Below are 18,114 nucleotides of genomic sequence, written 5' to 3'. Positions count from 1 at the left end.
CCAAGTGTTTATGAGATTTGATTTTTGTATTAATAAAGTAATAGTTACATAATGATTTTAGATCGTATATCCAATAGTTCTTGCAAAATGTTCATATGAGAAAAGACAAGACGAGTGCAAATTGGGGCACTCCTGGAAAAATTACTTGTGTCATGACTATTCCTAACATGGAACTTACAGGTGCTATGCATTGCTAGGCGTGGGTGACTCTGGGATGGACTATGGACTGACTCAGAAACCTTGACAGTTCTACAGTGACATGAAAGCAAGTATGCAACATCGCCCTGTCATGCAGTCCCAAACCTGAATGGAAGTGTGTAGAATTGTGTCTGTGTTTGTGTACTATGTATAAAAAAAATAGTTGGGAGTAATTCCCAACATGTCAAAATAGAGGAGAGTTTGTCACTTCTCTTTGATTACTGAAACGATAATTGTAAAATTTTATTTTTTTTCTTCGACTTTTGACAATTTGTAGCTACCAGACCTTTGTTGAGACAAATAGAGAACCTACAGTCTACATTTACAACACAATCTAATTCCTGGGAGAGAATTGAAAGAAGTCTGACAGAGAGATTGAATGAAGCACAAACTCAACTAGCATCAGCCCTAGAGAAGGAACGGATGGTGACAGAGAATTCACTTGAAATGAACTCTAGATTAGCTGCCCTTGAATCACAGGTGACGTTACTAAGACAAGAGAAAGTCAAACTGTCAGCGATGTTGGAGATGGAAAGAACAAAGATTGAATCTTTGGAGGAATATAAAAACAGGTAAGATATCGCTTTGTTACTAGTAACATATTTATTATTGGAGGTGGGGGCTATGTCTCCGACAAAGTAGAAGACTTGTTACTACATACTTTTGAAGTATGACAAAGGGAATGTAAAACAGTAGTTGAAGATTTTCACATAAAGTCTGGATAAAGCAAGAGTAGTCAGTTCGCCTCTTTTTATAGTATATTTGTATAATTCTTGTTGTACCTGTAATAGAACTTTACATCATACTTAAGGGTCAAAATAGAGCAAGGTTGACATATTCACATGTGTGGATAGTAATACATGTGTGTAGCAAGTTGAGGGGAAGTCATGGTGTTGAACAAAGAATCGAATTGTTGTTCAAGTGGTAAAATTCCATTTTAGGTAATAAGAATTTGAACATTCATTTGTTGACTGTTACAAAATTTTGGTCAGCATAATATTGAAAACTCAGACTGTTTAGTCTGCACAGGGTATAAGTGTGTAGACATATATGATAATGATATGCAAATATTTATGTAAATCAACCACACAGTCAGAAGAATACCAAGGGAGAACACTGCTACTATGGGTAATATTATTTTGGAGTGTACATGTACTCTGGATGTTGTGGGTTTCTTATGGTTTTTGGTTGTGTCTGACATGACTTATATGCAAATTGATTTTATGCAATTTCCGATGTATAATGTATGGCCTTCATAAATTCATAGAGTTATATTTATTGATTACTGTGTTACATAAAGAGCAGAGGAAAATTACTGATGAGCAATATTATACCACAAACAAGCCAGGTTGAACATGTTTGAACACAAAATATGGGCTAGTCATTCTATGTCACAACAACGTGTGTCTACATCATTGGTTCTGTGGTGCTCAAAATATGAATCAAAGTATTTGAAATTATTTGATTTATTCCCCAGTATTTTTCTTCTTTCAGCCAGAAAATACTCATGACCTAAGGGTTTTGTCACTACCCAGTACTTGTCTATTGACACATAGTAACAGGCTCCTTAGGTCACTCATATTTACCTTAGCTGAATGAAGAAAATTGGGATTATATCTGATTGTAACACTGACAGATTATGTGTTTGTTGTATTAAGTGCTCCCTTGAGTGCAATATCCCTTCAATTTTGCTGTACATGTATGATCCAAATGAAATGATTTTTATCAATAGAATGATCTCGTGCGGTATGGTGTAATAAAGACAAGAACAATAGTGTTGAAATGCGTGTTATACCACTACCAATAATGTGGACTACATTTGCAACTTATTCTATTGTTGTATTTCATTCTGTTTATTTTGAAATACCAGATTTATTCTAACAAAGGAAAGCATGTTTCATGACATGTCTGACACGGTTGTATAATGGAATATGCAAAATAGATATTTATGACTTTTTAGTAAATGCGTGTTAAAACGTGCCGTTGATCAATGTATCTTCAGTTTGTTTTCCGATACACTTGTATAACGCAGGATTTATCAACAGTAATCATTTCATGAAAAAAGGCGCGCAAAATGTTTTCCTATTTCGCTGCAATCACAGACAGATCTCCGTTCATGTAAGTGAAGTTACTGTAGCATGATCATGGTATTATACACAGTGTCCTGAAATATGTAGATGACGATTAGGGTTCTGATATGTTGTCAGTTCGTCCTTTCATTAGCAGAGCTCGGGACGTTTCTTCATGTCTGTTAAGCCTAGACAAAAGTGACTTTATGTAAGTAGTGAGGACATGGTGTTGTGCAGCTTCCGATATGTAAATGATAGTTACATATAGAGTATATATGATGAAATGTGTGTGTGGATATGACTATCTCAAACTGTCACATTTGTTAACGTTTCATGTTTTTGTTTTTTTGTATGTGTTATCCAGAGAAGCTGTACAGTTAGACACAGTCAGACATACCTACTCCAAGGCCATAGAGGATCTAGAGAGAGACAAGGCGTTGCTGGAAAAACAAGTCGAAATGGAAAGACTGAAAGTTGATACAGAAAAGAAGAAATTATTACTAGCACAAGAAGCTCTGAAAGATAAGGTAAACAGGTATTGATTGATTGATTGATTGATTGATTGTCTGATTGATTTATATGCATAATTAGACAAAATAACTTCTGCTTTATCACAATTAGCTGATCTCTGAAAATAAGAAAGAAAAATTTACATATTAACAATATGTGGAGAAATTAAATTAGCCACATGTGTGCTGATAATGTGAAATAATGCAGAGCTATAATTTGCTTCACATCTGGTGTTTGTAAAGAGAAGCCACTTAACATTGATCCATTTCAGGAAATCTGCATACCATAGTAGAATGACACCTGTAGTTCTACTAGCAAGAAGCTAATTTACATATTAGCACACTGAAAGTAATGAACTTAGCATATTAGTTCAGCAACACCTGTGCATTTACCAATAACAAACCAAACATACATTGAGTAGCCAAACAGCATTTGTACATAATGTAGCAGGAAATATTTTGTCAAATTAGTAAAACATGTGTAATTTGAATAATCTTTGTTGTATTTGAGGGGTGTGAAAATGTGTACAAAATTAGTCATGCACATGTTTACCTGATGAGTACAGTCACTCATCAAACTGACTTGAAATTGTCAAGAACTGAGACGTGATATTGGCAGCTAATCTTTACCAGGGAGACTGTTGTGTGTCTGAGATTGCTGAATCTTTGTCGCCAAATACTAACTTGGAACCCTGCAACCTCTCTATCTTCTTTCAACTACCATTTTTCAACTCTTCAAAGATGTTTCTTGTACAATTCAGCAAAGTAAGAGATATCTTGGTATTTTTCCTTGTTGTTCACAAAGTGACACATGTACAGTAAAAACTAATCTTGACTGTTGGACTTGTACCTGTCTGAGATTACTGAATCTTTGCCTTTAACTAGTCACTGAGTGCTTGTGTACACTGTCAACCCACATTTGCAACTTATCGAAAATGTTTCTTGTACAATTCATGAAAGGAAGAGATAATACAGTACTTCTCCTACACGTTCACAAACAATGCATTTCTTAGCCTTACAAAAATCTAATGGTTTAAGGTGATGGGTTGCTGAATACTTGACTAATGGCAACAATGGAACTAAGCTGTACACATAATTATTATAATTTCCAATGTAGGAATCAGTTCACTTTGACCAAGAGTTTTTGCTACTGCTACGTTGCTTTTAAGTAGGATTTTTAAAAATAAAATGCTGAATTTGATGTATCAAGGACTTGATATGAACCTGCACTACACACTGTTACTGACAAAACCCTGTATATTTTATGGTTTTACCACAGTCATAATTGGTTTTCTTTCACAGGAGAAGAAGATGGAGGAACTGAGTACGAGTGTTCACTTGAAAGTTAACAGCCAACCTGAAACCCCTACATTATCAAGATCAGCCAGTTTTACAAGTGAACCTCTGACCTCTACTCCAATATTACCACCATTGACTCAGGTAGGTGTAATTACCCACAAACACCCAGTAATATTACTACCATTGACTCAGGTAGGGTTTAATTACCCACAAACACCCAGTAATATTACCACCATTGACTCAGGTAGGTGTAATTACCCACAAACACCCAGTAATATTACTACCATTGACTCAGGTAGGTGTAATTACCCACAAACACCCAGTAATATTACCACCATTGACTCAGGTAGGGTTTAATTACCCACAAACACCCAGTAATATTACCACCATTGACTCAGGTAGGTGTAATTACCCACAAACACCCAGTAATATTACTACCATTGACTCAGGTAGATTTTATTACCCACAAACACCCAGTAATATTGAGATTGTTCCAAATCACCAATGCCTGGTAACTGAAATATTGCAGACACATATTTTAATTGTTCTAGTTTTTGGGATTTTTCAGGTGTTTTCACCTCTCAATTATGTTGTGTTTTTATCATAGGGTGAGATTCTAGAACAGAGTATGTCAGCCAGCATGACAGGTAGTATGTATGAAAACGTCATGTCAGGATCTGCTACTGCCATTATAGAAAGTCTACAGTCACAAGTGAAGCAGAGAGATGGTGAAATAGTACAGCTACAGGTGAGTAATGTACTCCATCATAGAACTTGTCAGTACTGTTACTATAAATGATACCGTCTTGAGTCTGAGATAACTGGGGAAAGTTCTAATTACACTTGCTCAGACCAAAGTTGCACAAAACATGTCACAGTTCGAATTGAAATTCCAGGGTTTGAACAAGATAGCTGGAACAAAAAGCATGTCATAAGATAGATTGGCATTCCAGGGTCACTGAAGCAAAATACAACAGATATACAGTAGAATTGGTCTGGTCATTAAAACTGAAATGAAACTAAAATAAGAAAGGGGGTGTGGCTGTATGCAATAAAATTATTACAAAAAAGGCACTTGATACAGCACATACTACTGCCAATACAATAACATGACCCCTGAATATTTTTGTCAATCAATCAATCAATCAATCAATCAATCAATCAATCAATCAATCAATCAATCAATCAATCAATCAATCAATCAATCAATCAATCAATCAAAGCAATTGCTGAAAGAGATAAGAATGTTATAAATCAAATTTACCTGTTGGAGATAGTAGATTGTTGCTAATCAGAAATGATATCTTTCAACACATTACATTCTCAGGCTCATAGTCTTCCCATAGTCAAAGTAAATCAATGGTTGTACTCCTGTGCTACATTAATAGTGCCCTAGGGAAACTATAAAAAGAATAGTACCCTCTGTATGTAAATTGAGGTCACTATGGGTCACTTGTCCATACCATGTGACACAATCTGAGCCAATCACGGAAGACTGTATGAAAATGATTCATTATAATCTTTCATAGGTCAGTATTGCTCAGCATAATGTGTGTGATTTGATACAGAATTACGAATATGTATGAAAATACCGTTAGACCAGACTCATAAATAAACCTATTTTTAATTTTAGGTGGAGATTACTCAACTTGAAAGAACAAGAACTGCCATGGCAGAGGAGCTAGTTAATTTGTCCAATAGAAATGAAATACTTGAAGATAAAGTGGAACAAATACCAGAAATGCAAAGAAGACTACAGGTAGAGTGGCAATTACAGATACAGATCAATGCTGTAGAATTTGTAATATAAGAATGGTTTCTCTCCAGCTTGCATTTTTTGTGAAAGAGATGATGAAACTTTAAGGCACTTATTCCACTCATGTAATGAAACTCAAAAGTTTTGGCAAGATTTTTTAAATTGTTTCAAGAATTTCTTTACTCTATTCGACCTGCCCTCCCTCAGTGAGATATTGGAAACATAACTTTCACAAATCTGTATAACCACTTGCTTCTGTTGGCCAAGAGACACATTTACTCTATGAAGATGAAAAACTTGAAACCGCACTTTGCACTATACTTGAACCATGTGAAATACAATTATCACTGTGAGTATATTATAGCTGTTAACAAAGACAAACTTGAAAGGCACTGTAACAAATGGATAACAATACACCATCTTATTATGTAAAACAAGAGCAACTTATATTGTAAACAACTGAAGTTACCAATAAAAATCTTATAAATATAAAAAAAAAAAAAATGGCTTCCTTTATGGAGGGTATAATGAAAGTTACATGTCTCTCTCCTGCGATAGTTGGAGAAGAGTTTGCCAGACTAGGAGTTTACAGTTATAATGTCTTGATGTACTAATGATCAAAATGTAGGCGTCATTCCCTTCACAGTGTAGATTCTATAGGTCTACATGTGGATCATTTCAAGCATGGATCATTTCAACAGAAAGTCATTTCATTAGCAGCACATGTGTTGTAGTTTCCAGCTAGTGGGTGCTGTGAGTTGATCTCGCAATATCATAGAATGGTGTATTTCTTGAATTGTGCTACATATTGAGTATTTGCGAAAATAAATGATAAATATGACAATAAAAGTTTATCAGTGGTAATCTACATAGTTCTATGAATTTCAAAAGGCTTAGGTGTGAGTAGGATTAAAATTTAGTTGTAGAAAACAGTTGTCTTGGAGAGCTACAGAAGTTTGTGCTGATCAAAATGTTGATCTGATGTGTCCTTATGTTGCCACTGATAAAGACAGAAGTAATGTAAGAACCTGGGATTGAATTATGGGCCTTTAATCCATTAATCACAAAATAAAACCAAGCTCAATGATAATGATCATACAGTAATCTGTTGGAATTACAGTATTAAAGCCCCACAAAATTGGCAGTGTTGCCAGAATACTAGAGACCCAAAATGCCAAGATGTTATACGTTTATTTGAACACTGATTTCACTATTGCTTGGCAGGCTCTGGAACACAAACATAATGCAGTGCTTCAGATGTATGGTGAAAAAGCAGAAGAAGCTGAAGAATTGAAATTAGATTTACAGGATGTGAAAGAAATGTACAGACAACAGGTAAAGTATTCTGTCAAAAGAAATCTGTTTCTTACTACCAAACTAAAGTGATTAAGCACGATATTTTTTTACGTCACACTCAAGGTTTTTCGTTACAAATTATATAAATCAAAATACAGACACTGATAGCATGCATGCATATGAAATGATACATGTTATCTCACTGTGAACATAAATCAACAGGACTGGATGAAATAAGGATGATGCAAACACAAACCTTTTTATTTATGTTCAGAGTGAGCTAAAATGTATTATTATTTATGTACATAGACCCTCATTCATATTCCCAGGGTGTGACGTCAAAGTATAGTAATATGAAATCCATGCATTTCATATTACTATACTTTGACGTCACACTATAGTAATATGGTCGGAACTACTTTGAATTATTTGTAAACATCATCAACCTGTACAGGTACGGTGTTATTCTTTGAAAACATGGTTTCCTTGCTATTCATAACAAAAAATGTTTTGTGAGATGTTTAAGTACATTGTTTCCCATTTGAATACCAGAATTCTTTATCAGAAATGGCTTCTTACAAATTGGTCACAACTATAGTTGGATACTGGATATAAACTGGTTGAATTGACTCTTTGTACTTTTTTTCCTATTGTCAGATTGAAGAATTACTGAAAAGTAAATAAATCAAGACATCATAGCAATTATATCTCTAGTGACTAGAAGGGTGTTCGATTGTTGATGGTGTCACTGCAGTGTGTTAGAATATCATGGCGACCTTGGCTTTGAAGGAGATGAAGTGGACTCTTGTGCACTACTCAGAAGACAATAATTGGACATACTGGTACTAAAAAGAGGACAATGATATGCCCTTGTTAAATTACAGATGACCTACCCTTGTTAAATTACAGATGACCTGCCTTTGTGTCATTATGGATGACCTGCCTTTGCTTCATTGTGGATGACATATTTGTATGAAGGGCATTTGACCTGCACTTATATTACTTACAGTTGACCTGCCTTTGCTAAATTATGGATGACCTGCTCTAGTTAGATTATGGATGACCTGCCCTTGTTTGGTGGGAAGTATTCTATACTGGTGTAGAGACTTGTTTGTATGATGTTCATTTAAAGTACACGATAGATGGAAGAGGGGCACCTCACTGCACACACTGATATAAAGAGAGTATTGAATCTAAGTTAAATTGTAAGATTTTAGGCATCTAAAAAAATAATTATTTAAAAAAAAAAAATAATAGTCCACACACAGATTATTGTAAGTCAAGTCCTCTATGATTCTGTTTGATTTAAGTCCAATATATAGTTCACACCAGTTTGGTCCAGTACAGTCCGGTCTAATCCAGTCTGTGCTAGTCAATGTCACATGACCACTAAGGACCACTGACTGATATCAGCATGTCTGATACTACACACACACTACATAGGTAACAATGGGATATTGCAATAACAAAAACAAAGTCAGTCTGTACATTGTAGAAACTTTCCCACTTTATATGTAAAACTTCCAAAGTTCTAAATCAATATCAGGTCATAGATGTATAAAGGTTATTTGAATAACAGTACTATGATTGTCATTCTACTATACTGCCTTCAACATCTCTCTAATCAAACAGTATGCTGGAAGGTAGTAAATGAGTCTACAAATAGACTATTGTGTTGTTTTATCCTCAATTAAAGGGGCACAGTCTGTAACTGGAGACTTTTTTCAACTGTCATTGTACAAAATATTCATACATAATACACACACAAACTTATTTCAAACCAAATCTAAGTTGTCATAGCGTGCTACAGGTGTTTAGATATGCGCAAAAAGGTTTAAATGAGACCTATTTAGAATTTTTTGGTAACCAAAATATTACATAATTTTTGTATCATATCTGTATACACAGTGAGAGCTCTATGGATTGAGAGACACAACTCAACATAATTTAGAGGTTGGTATAATATGGGGATATTTCAAAATGTAGCAAAAATAACCACTATTGAGCATAAAGTTACAGCCTGTACCCCTTTAATGTCTGCCATCTGTAGTTCTCTGTCTGCATTTTGATGAACAAACCATTATGGTGTATGTAATATATTCCATATTTATACAGTCGTTCTGTACCTTTGTAGGATTAGAGTTGAACACATGATGTGGATTTGTGAAAAGAATCTTCATTAAATAGCTTTCTTGTTTTCAAAAAAGTGCAATACCTTTCTAAGAGGACAGACAGTGGCTGTAAACTACTAGAATCAAATTCATCTGATGTACATTTGATGACTTAATCATATTCTAAGAAACTAAGACATATTTTCAGTGTATACAAAATAACAAATCTTTTTAGGACTTCTCAGTAGTTTGGTAAAGGATGCATGAAGTGAATGTTCTGAAACCTCAGAGAGAAAAAAAAATATAGATTTTTGTGTATCCAAGCTTACAGCACAAACGTAACATTTAGTGTTTTGAAAAGTTGGGAGAGAAGTAGTTAATGTTTTCTTTTTCAGGGTATATAGAATTCTGTAAAATTATATGCAAATAATTCAATCTAGCAATTCTACAAATTTGAGTTTAAAATGCCACTACCGTAAACTTTATTTGTAAAGACAATGTGACTTTACTGGGGACTGTCATGAAGGTTGAATCCACTTTTCTCTTTACATTTCCTTGGTAGAAATGTATGTGAAGCGTGGTCAGGTTGACTCTTTGTATGACATTTAACCTTTAACCTTTATATTAATACATTGTGGAATACTCACCTTTGAATACATGAGCACGTTTTTTTATTCAAGCTTGGGCACTGTTGGCTCAAATATTTGGTATAACTGGACAGTACAATATAGTTACTTGTGGAACGATAAATTGGAAACGAATGCGACGTTTTGATCTGTCTACTACGGACCTTGATCACGCAATGAATTACAAATATAGTTATTCAGCGTTGATGTCTCTCTTTGGTATAACAGCTCTCCATTCATACATACGACTGTAAATTCTACGATGTGTATGCTGCAATGTTGAACAAGTTTGGGTCACTTTATAGCACTCTGACACAGTGTATCGTACAAACTAGGGATGTATTACATTGTGTATCATATCATGCTGGTGCAAGCAGGGTTTAGTGCAAACTATATATATAAGCATAAACAGTTTGAAATGACTGACTTTTTGCGTAACTGAGAAAATTCAGTGAAAGTAGAATCATTGTAAATAAAATAGTCATCTGAAATAGTCAGAATTCCTGAAATGTAAACAATGAGCAGTCACAAAAGTGAGGTGGTTACTTGTACAAAAAATTAAGGTGAAATTATTTTGGACAACTACTTAATTGCTCTGTTTCTTTGAGTTTCATTTCTTACTGGTGCTAATTAGTGTAAACCTACAATCATCTGTGGGAGTATGTCATGATATTGTATTTCAGACCTGTCTATCAAGTAGTGTTTGTAGTGATTGTCTTTCACTTTAACACTGAAAAGTAAGGCCAAGAGCTTCTCTGCAAACTTGAAAGAAGCACATTTGGAAATGTAGAAGCTTTTACATAGAACTTTATATCATGGAACATAGTATGGGTTGTATTTCTGATTTGAAATTAATAGAAAAGTTCTCTTTGCATCCAGTGGATATTAGAAAAAAGAGAAAATGGGTCTCTCTGGGAAGTGTGTATTGTGAGAACAGATACACACACACACACATGCACACACACACATGCACACACACACACGCACGCATGCACTATGTATCACACACAGTATTGTAGGAACAGAGATGCAATTTGCACACACTCGCACACACACAGGACTACAATATATATCACACACACATACACTATGTATTGTAGGAACAGAGGCGCAATTTGCATACACACACACACAGGACTACAATATTTATCACATCTACCGTAACCATTGAATGTTTTCTTCCAACGCATGTCATGCATGTATTACTGTAATTCTTTGTACTCTTACATGTCATATTACAATAATTCAAACACAGGTTGTGGAAGGGGGGATACACTTGCAATCAAATGATAACTTTCAGTAGATCATTTGATAGAGTAACAAGTAGCCATTGTATTCCTTATTTTATATCTGTATTCTGCAAAGATGTTGGCATGTTTTAGCTGACTTGCAAAGTGTGGTCTGTGATATAGATGAGGGTATGTGATTTATAAGCTGTGGGGGGTGGGGGTGGGTGGGTATTTGCAATTATAGTGATTCATGGTAAACGCTTTAGGAGCAAGGCATTTTTGCCTCACTAGGTGTCATGTATGGTTCACTTTTCTGGATCTAGACAATTTGTGTGTAAATATTGTAAGAGGGAAAGGAAAATAAACAGTAAGGATACTGATAAACATGGAATGACTTCTTGTGGTTTTTTTTACAAGTTTTATCTGTTACTTAACATTAATACAACTGTTATACCTTCTTCGACTTTCTGTGATGTTAGAGGTTATTACTTTGTAAGTTTGGGTTACATGGTTTGACCTACTAAAACAAACACAAACTAAAATTATTACCGATATTGGAACATATTGACATAATCTACCAATGGATTGATTAAAATACACACAGTATACCGGTTGGCATCTCTTATTGTAAGTGGTGACAAATACGCCATATTCAAATTATCAAGATAAAAGATTTCATGGTTTGGCCACTTGGAGTGCTGTTTTCAAGCTGTATTGAGGCAGGATGTGAGGCCAGAATAGTTGAGTGTAAAGACAGCAGACACAAAAGTCATTTTCCATGTTGTTCTGTCTACCAGTAATCAGAAAATGCCTAACTACTATTGTAATAGTCTATTAAAAGACATTTCTTTAGCACACATTTTGTTCATACATATGTATTATCAGTGCCATGATCAAATGTTACTGCGTCACATATGGGGCGCCCTCTTGCAATCCTTTCATGCACAATTATCAGACCTTTAGTAACCAGAATATGGCATATTTAACCTCAAGAATGGATCAGTCTCTGGGAAATTGAAACCATAATTGTGATTTATTTCTGTCATCTTCCAATGTACAATTTTGAAAACTTCCAGTGTTGATTACATCTGAATCACAAAGGTATTGCTATTACCATTATGCAACAATAATAGTTTTAGTTTGTGTCTTTGGTGTAATTCTTAGAAATGCATCCCATTTGGAGTCACAGACTGTTTCTAGTTATCTTTGCTATGACATGGTTGTGCTCCAAGAACTGGGTTATGGGTCCAGAAAGAGTCCTTTGTGGAATAAAATTGCCAAATGACCATTGTGATGGTGCAAAATTTATACACTTGTAATATATTATATCACTCTACCATGCACAAGCCAAGTTGAACAAAAAATAGGGAATTTATACCCTGGTCCTACGTCACAACAACATGTGTCTTTGTCACTGGTTCTGCTGTGTTCGAAATATGAGTCAAAACATTCAAAATTGCCATTTTTCTTTGATATTACTGGTGCTGGTATAATTGTTATTCTCAAATATTTTTCTTCATTTAGCCGGAAAATGCCAATTTAGCGACTCATAGTGACAAAGCCCCTGAGGTCACTTGTATTTTCCTTGGCTGAACGAAGAAAAATATTGGGGAATAATATCTAATTATTCAGCCAAATTGTGTTTTCTTGTGAAATAAACCACACAACACAGAAGTCAATTACGAAATTGATTTATTAAACTGTGTATAATTTATATTACAATGCCACCCGGCATAAACTCCATTTCAGTTGGTTGTGTTACTGGAGGTATGACGGTGTTAACACACAAACTAGAATTTGTTATTAACTGCAAAACAGAAGTTTCACCAGAAATCCAAAAACAAAGACTTTGTAACTCTATGGACACACACACAACTCTCCTACAGGTAGGAGTACACTGCAGGACATAGCACCATCTTTTTTTACTGCCAGTAAGGGTAGTGAGGCCAGTATGGATACTTCTTTCTCTCTTCTAGGGTTTCTGGGTAAGCTTCGGCAAACTCTTCCTTGGTCATGTCTTCAAATGGAATCATGTTAACTAACCTATCGAGCTGTAGCAGAAAAGAAAGAAGAGATGTTTAAGATGTTGACCTTGCAATAATTGTGGTAGAGCAGGTTGGACAACACTCAAGAGTAAAATGTTTTCCATATCAATGATCATTTAGATAACTGCTTTACAAGGCTGATAACTGACGACCATACTTTTTGTTCTGGATGTCAGCAGTACCATTTGCTGGATTTAAGGGGGAAGGATGCCTTGTGAATTCACTGTTTTATAAAACCATTGATGTTAAATGAGGTAAAAAGGGTTCATTTCATTCATTTTCACTTATCAGTATGGGGTTGGCATCGATCTGAACTTAGGCAGAAGTGACGTACAATGTACAGGCCTTACAAGATAACTTCCGTTGAAAATATTGTTGAATGCTTGTACTACTAGTATTAAACACTTGCAATGAAAATAGAAAGAGTTTGACAGTATGTTTAACCATAGACCCTCCACCCACATAGACCCTCCACCCACATAGATTCTCCACCCACAGGACTGTGGGTGGAGGGTCTATGGTTTAACAGAAGTTGCATAGGAAGGTCCATTTGTCACTTCCGCCTAAATTCTGATCAATGCCAACTCCATACTGATAAATAAAAGAAACATATGCACTTCATGACATAAATTTTAAGATCAAAGTTTTTACTACATATTGTGAATTCATAAGGTACATGGATATGCATAAGCTAATACTGAAACCTTGATCAAATGGACATATAAATGTATCGGTAATATAGTTACTCTATGATATCAGATTGACTAGTTCATCAGATTACAAGTATTTACCTACATGTGTGTCTCTATGAGAGTAACCCATATAGCTGCATGTATCATTACTACACGGAATACACTCATAGATGTATGCTATTCCTCCACTTAAATTCCGACATTATATAGGATAAAGGCGGGGTAAGAATGGAGGTTTCATTTCGTGAATCTGTTTTCACTTTAAATGTCTTGGCAGTATTACACACAATGTATGTATCATATACAGTAGGAACTGATTACAAGCCATTTTCAAAGTTAGTACAATGTTCCATGGAACCAATTTGCAAGTTGCTGTTCATTTCACATTAGTAACTGTTTTGGGGTAACAAATGACCAAACTGTTGGCCATTTCGCCATAGGAACAGTTTTGGGGTAACAAATGACAAATTGTGGGCCATTTCACCTTAGGAACAAGTTTGGGGTAACACATTACAAGTTACTTGTGATTTCACCTTAGGAACAGTTTTGGGGAAACAAACTACAACTTACTACAAGATACTTGTCATTTCACCAGGATTTCGACTGACATATTCATCGTTGTTGGTCCTCCAGCTAACTATTAGCTAGACAAGTAATGTGTGTTATTACAGGAGTGTTCACAACATATCTGCCAATCTAACTTGATTTCTACCCTGAAACTGTTCATGATAGTATGGCACTATGTCCAATCTTGACCAACATCTACAGCCTGTTGCAGGTTTGTGCTCATGGGCTGTTTGATACTACCACGCTGAAACCAAAAAGAAACTGCACATACTACACTTCAATTGCAGTTTCTTGCTACACTTTGTCTAAATGTATATACAGTGAACCTCACACTTACATGTTTCTGGTAGCCTGCAATACGGCCATCAGATTCTTTCTTGAAATCAGCTGCAACCTGATCCTGTAAGAGAAACACAGCATAGATTTAGATTGGATTTTAGATTAGATTTTGTAGCCGATAATCAGATCAATAACTTAAAAGATGTAAGTGATGATAGTACCTTACTTAGAGTAAAAAAAAAAGAGTACACTATGGAAATATTCAGAGTCCAAAATAAAGATTTTATCAATCATCAATGTATACTTTGGATCATTATCATTGACATAAACTATTTCCCAATACTTTTTCTTCGCCTGTGATTTCTGTTTAGCCAGGGAAACCATTAATTACAGAGGTCCTAGATAAGTACTACAAAGTAGTGGCAATGGCACAAGTATTGTATGGCTGAATGATGAAAACTATTCAGAAATGATACTACAAGTTATGTTTTATTTGGTATGATATTGCATCACAACAAAATAACTTTTCTCCTCAGCAAGAAACACTGTAATTGAACACAATCCAAAAATAGTTTGCTGTTATCTCATGATGTCAGTCCATTGTAGTATACCCCTGATGGATGCCAATGAGATGCTTGCCAACATACAGGAGTATTTGCAGAAATTTTCTGCGTGGCAATATTTTGTATCCATAGTTTCACTTACCATTTGTTTACGTTGTTCTTCTACACTGGCACTTACTGTGTCTTGTGGGTAGGGGACCTTCACATTGCCATACTAGAAAAGTACATGAATTAGCTGTATTAGGGTAAATTGAAACTGTATTGCAGAGAAATCAAAACTTAGTTTTATCTAGAACTTACATGGTAGTGATGATTGATGATATATTATGTATCCATCTACTTCAAGTTATAGCATTTAAACAGTGGCATAAACCTTTATTTATCAAATAATTTTAATTCTGTTATGATATTGTCCCACCAAACACAAGATTAGAATCCTCTGGCTAACTACTAATAGTGAGTGTTAGTGCATAGAGTAAGTGCAATATCACACTATACCTGCCCTAGTTTGTGCTTATTGGCATAAATGACTCTGAAGGCACCCAGACACTTTGGCAGGTTGCTTCACTTGAAACAACATTATACACTCACTTAGATAGTGAAAGCTGTCAATTTCCTTCCATTACGCTGGAATAGTTGGGTGACAGTCAAACAAATATTGTAATAACTGACCCTTCCCACTACAGCCAACTGATAAATTGTGGCTCATAGACCTGACTATAAGCAAATACAAGCTAGGAGTGAAAGACATCTACATGTACCCTTCAGTACAGAAATAGACTTGCAGTATTTCAAGAGTAAACACAATCAATATTTTGGCTGTAAAACTATAGATGAATTTAAATAAATGATCTGAGTACTGAGAATTTTGGCGGTTAAGTGGTGGTAAACTGTATGTGGGGTGAGGTTAGAAACTTGATTTACAGTTGGTGGTACGATTTGGTTGGGAGATCATTCATTTTAATCCTCTCTACAGGGAGGGAGGAGGTATTTATTTGCATACAAATATCTACAAGTTGGGCAAAACAAGATGCCTACAACTCCTCTGTGTTCATATGAAAACTGGATGTTCACATGATAGTCTGTGATTACAGCTTACTGTACACCTAGCTTTCACACATTTTTTGTTTTTCAATATAGTGATTACATAAACGATTCTGTGACTCTTTAAAAAAAAAAAAAGACTTGGTGTAGCAAAACTTACAGCCTTTTCAAACTGGTCTACAAGGCCAGCAATTGGAACTCTTTGTTTGTAGAAGTTCCAGTCAATGGCGGTTGGCTTTTCTGGGATTGTGGTAAACCTGAATTGATGGAAAAGGAGGAGAAAATTAGATTTTGTAAAACATTAAAATACATACAAGTAGTAGTTGCCAAGTGTGAAGAGAAAAAATAAAACTGTTACATGTACATGCTGTTGAGTTAATTCAAAGTCTTATCGAGTTTTGCTAGTGTTTACAGTAATTAGGGAAGTGTAACATTACATGTATTAACTTGATGCAAACTCATCTGTGTAAATGATATACTTTGAAATAAACTAAAACTTTGTACTGGTTCTAACTGAACAGACATTTTTCAATAAAATGTAGCTTTCGACCAAAGTTCTCTGGCTTTCTTAAGGGATTTTTGTCGCAATGTTCACACAATATTTTAGAGTCCCACGTGTATAAACCGTTAAACGCCATGACTTCACATCTCTGAAGTAGAGTGGAGATCTCAGGTAAAAAGACTGAGTCTGAATAAATCCTATCCTGAGACTGTCTTTTCAGTTATGACCAGCAAACTAACACATCATGCCTGCATCTCTCTCGCAATGGTTTTTAGCTTAAATGTACCTGTTTGTTACTGTAATACAACTTTACTTGCTCATAAATGTCAATCAATGTGTGTACATGTACTTCATTCTTTCCATGTTACATGTAGTTCGACAATGCAAGACTGATAAGATTTAAACACTCTGTACATGGCAAGTTAACTATGAAGGAAAACCCTTCGAATTCCACGCCAGTAATAACACAGATGCACTAGTGAGACATCCATGGACAGGGCTCGAAATTAACAGGAGTCCCATGCCTACAGACGACCAATTCTTAACATATTTTTAAACACTGTTTTGGGGAAATCAGTATAACAATTTTGGCACTGCCAGTAGAGAGAATACAAGATGCAGATTGCATACACTTATCAGTTGTACTATTTGGAGGTATACACAAAACAGCCACATTTAATAGTATTGCAGACGAAATATTGCCGTTAGATTATGACGGATTGAGGGCATGGCTTACGTCACAGATATGTAAATTACGCCGGCTTGATATGACGGTTATCGAATTATCGGAATTTAACTGATCATACTTGAACACGAATATATCATTTATAAGTAAAACTGTGCCACATTTCCTTATCCACTTCAGACCTAACAAGCTGGTAGCAAATAAGGACGAAGTACACTGCAACAGTGCCTCTGCAATGTGAAGCTTGAAGCAAACTGCAGTGACTATTGAGGTCGTAAACTACAAGCGATAGTTCATCCGATACTTACCTGGCTTTTATTGCGTCTGATTTTCCTTTCAATGCTATAAACTGGGATCGTTGATTTGGGGGAACTCTTTCTGCAAAAAGAGCCCAATCTACTGCTTTTTGGCCTACCCTTCGGCCTGCCATGACTTCTTTCGGTTCAGTGCCTCGTCTACGAGCAAAGATGGCGGAGTACAGGTTTACCTTATTCTTGTTTCTCACTTATATATCCCACAATCCCCTTGCCAAAAGGCACTGATGGTATCACTGATGGTCCCAGTCACATGTGGTTCATACAGTTTGACTTGCTGTATTAATAAAGTTACTTTACTCTCTAACGAGAAGAAATATATTTGTGTAT

At 35.4% G+C, this 18,114-nt stretch overlaps 2 protein-coding genes across 2 annotated transcripts in view; one reads left to right on the top strand and one right to left on the bottom strand.

Moving 5' to 3' along the window:
- Positions 1-11,451, top strand: part of LOC144435008 (TATA element modulatory factor-like) — a 29,479-nt gene extending 18,028 nt beyond the window's left edge. Inside the window, exons 12-18 of the mRNA XM_078123542.1 lie at positions 476-770; positions 2,632-2,794; positions 4,079-4,216; positions 4,683-4,823; positions 5,709-5,834; positions 7,056-7,166; positions 7,785-11,451. Of these exons, the coding sequence (XP_077979668.1) occupies positions 476-770; positions 2,632-2,794; positions 4,079-4,216; positions 4,683-4,823; positions 5,709-5,834; positions 7,056-7,166; positions 7,785-7,811 (1,001 nt within the window). The 3' untranslated portion in view covers positions 7,812-11,451. The remainder of the gene's footprint in view (positions 1-475; positions 771-2,631; positions 2,795-4,078; positions 4,217-4,682; positions 4,824-5,708; positions 5,835-7,055; positions 7,167-7,784) is intronic.
- Positions 11,452-12,797: 1,346 nt separating this feature from the next.
- On the bottom strand, positions 12,798-17,946 carry LOC144435187 (ATP synthase peripheral stalk subunit d, mitochondrial-like). Its single transcript, XM_078123760.1, has 5 exons — positions 17,779-17,946; positions 16,444-16,540; positions 15,382-15,453; positions 14,735-14,797; positions 12,798-13,144 (listed from the first exon to the last, which is right to left on the bottom strand). The coding sequence occupies exons 1-5, from the start codon at positions 17,898-17,900 to the stop codon at positions 13,016-13,018; spliced, it is 483 nt and encodes a 160-aa protein (XP_077979886.1). The 5' UTR covers positions 17,901-17,946; the 3' UTR covers positions 12,798-13,015.
- Between the last annotated feature and the right edge of the window lie 168 nt (positions 17,947-18,114).

Source organism: Glandiceps talaboti, chromosome 5 (assembly GCF_964340395.1).
Source record: "Glandiceps talaboti chromosome 5, keGlaTala1.1, whole genome shotgun sequence".
NCBI lineage: Eukaryota > Metazoa > Hemichordata > Enteropneusta > Spengelidae > Glandiceps > Glandiceps talaboti.
The sequence above is the reverse complement of the archived record's forward strand: the minus strand, read 5'-3'. Positions and strand labels throughout refer to the sequence as shown.

Bases quoted from the DNA above. Each gene is read 5' to 3' on its own strand.
- LOC144435187 (XM_078123760.1), bottom strand. From the start codon at position 17,900: ATGGCAGGCCGAAGGGTAGGCCAAAAAGCAGTAGATTGGGCTCTTTTT. The intron at 16,541-17,778 runs GTAAGTATCGGA...CCATCAATTCAG, and splicing joins TCAGACGCAATAAAAGCCAG to GTTTACCACAATCCCAGAAA. The intron at 13,145-14,734 runs GTAAGTGTGAGG...TTTCTGCTACAG, and splicing joins TTGCAGGCTACCAGAAACAT to CTCGATAGGTTAGTTAACAT.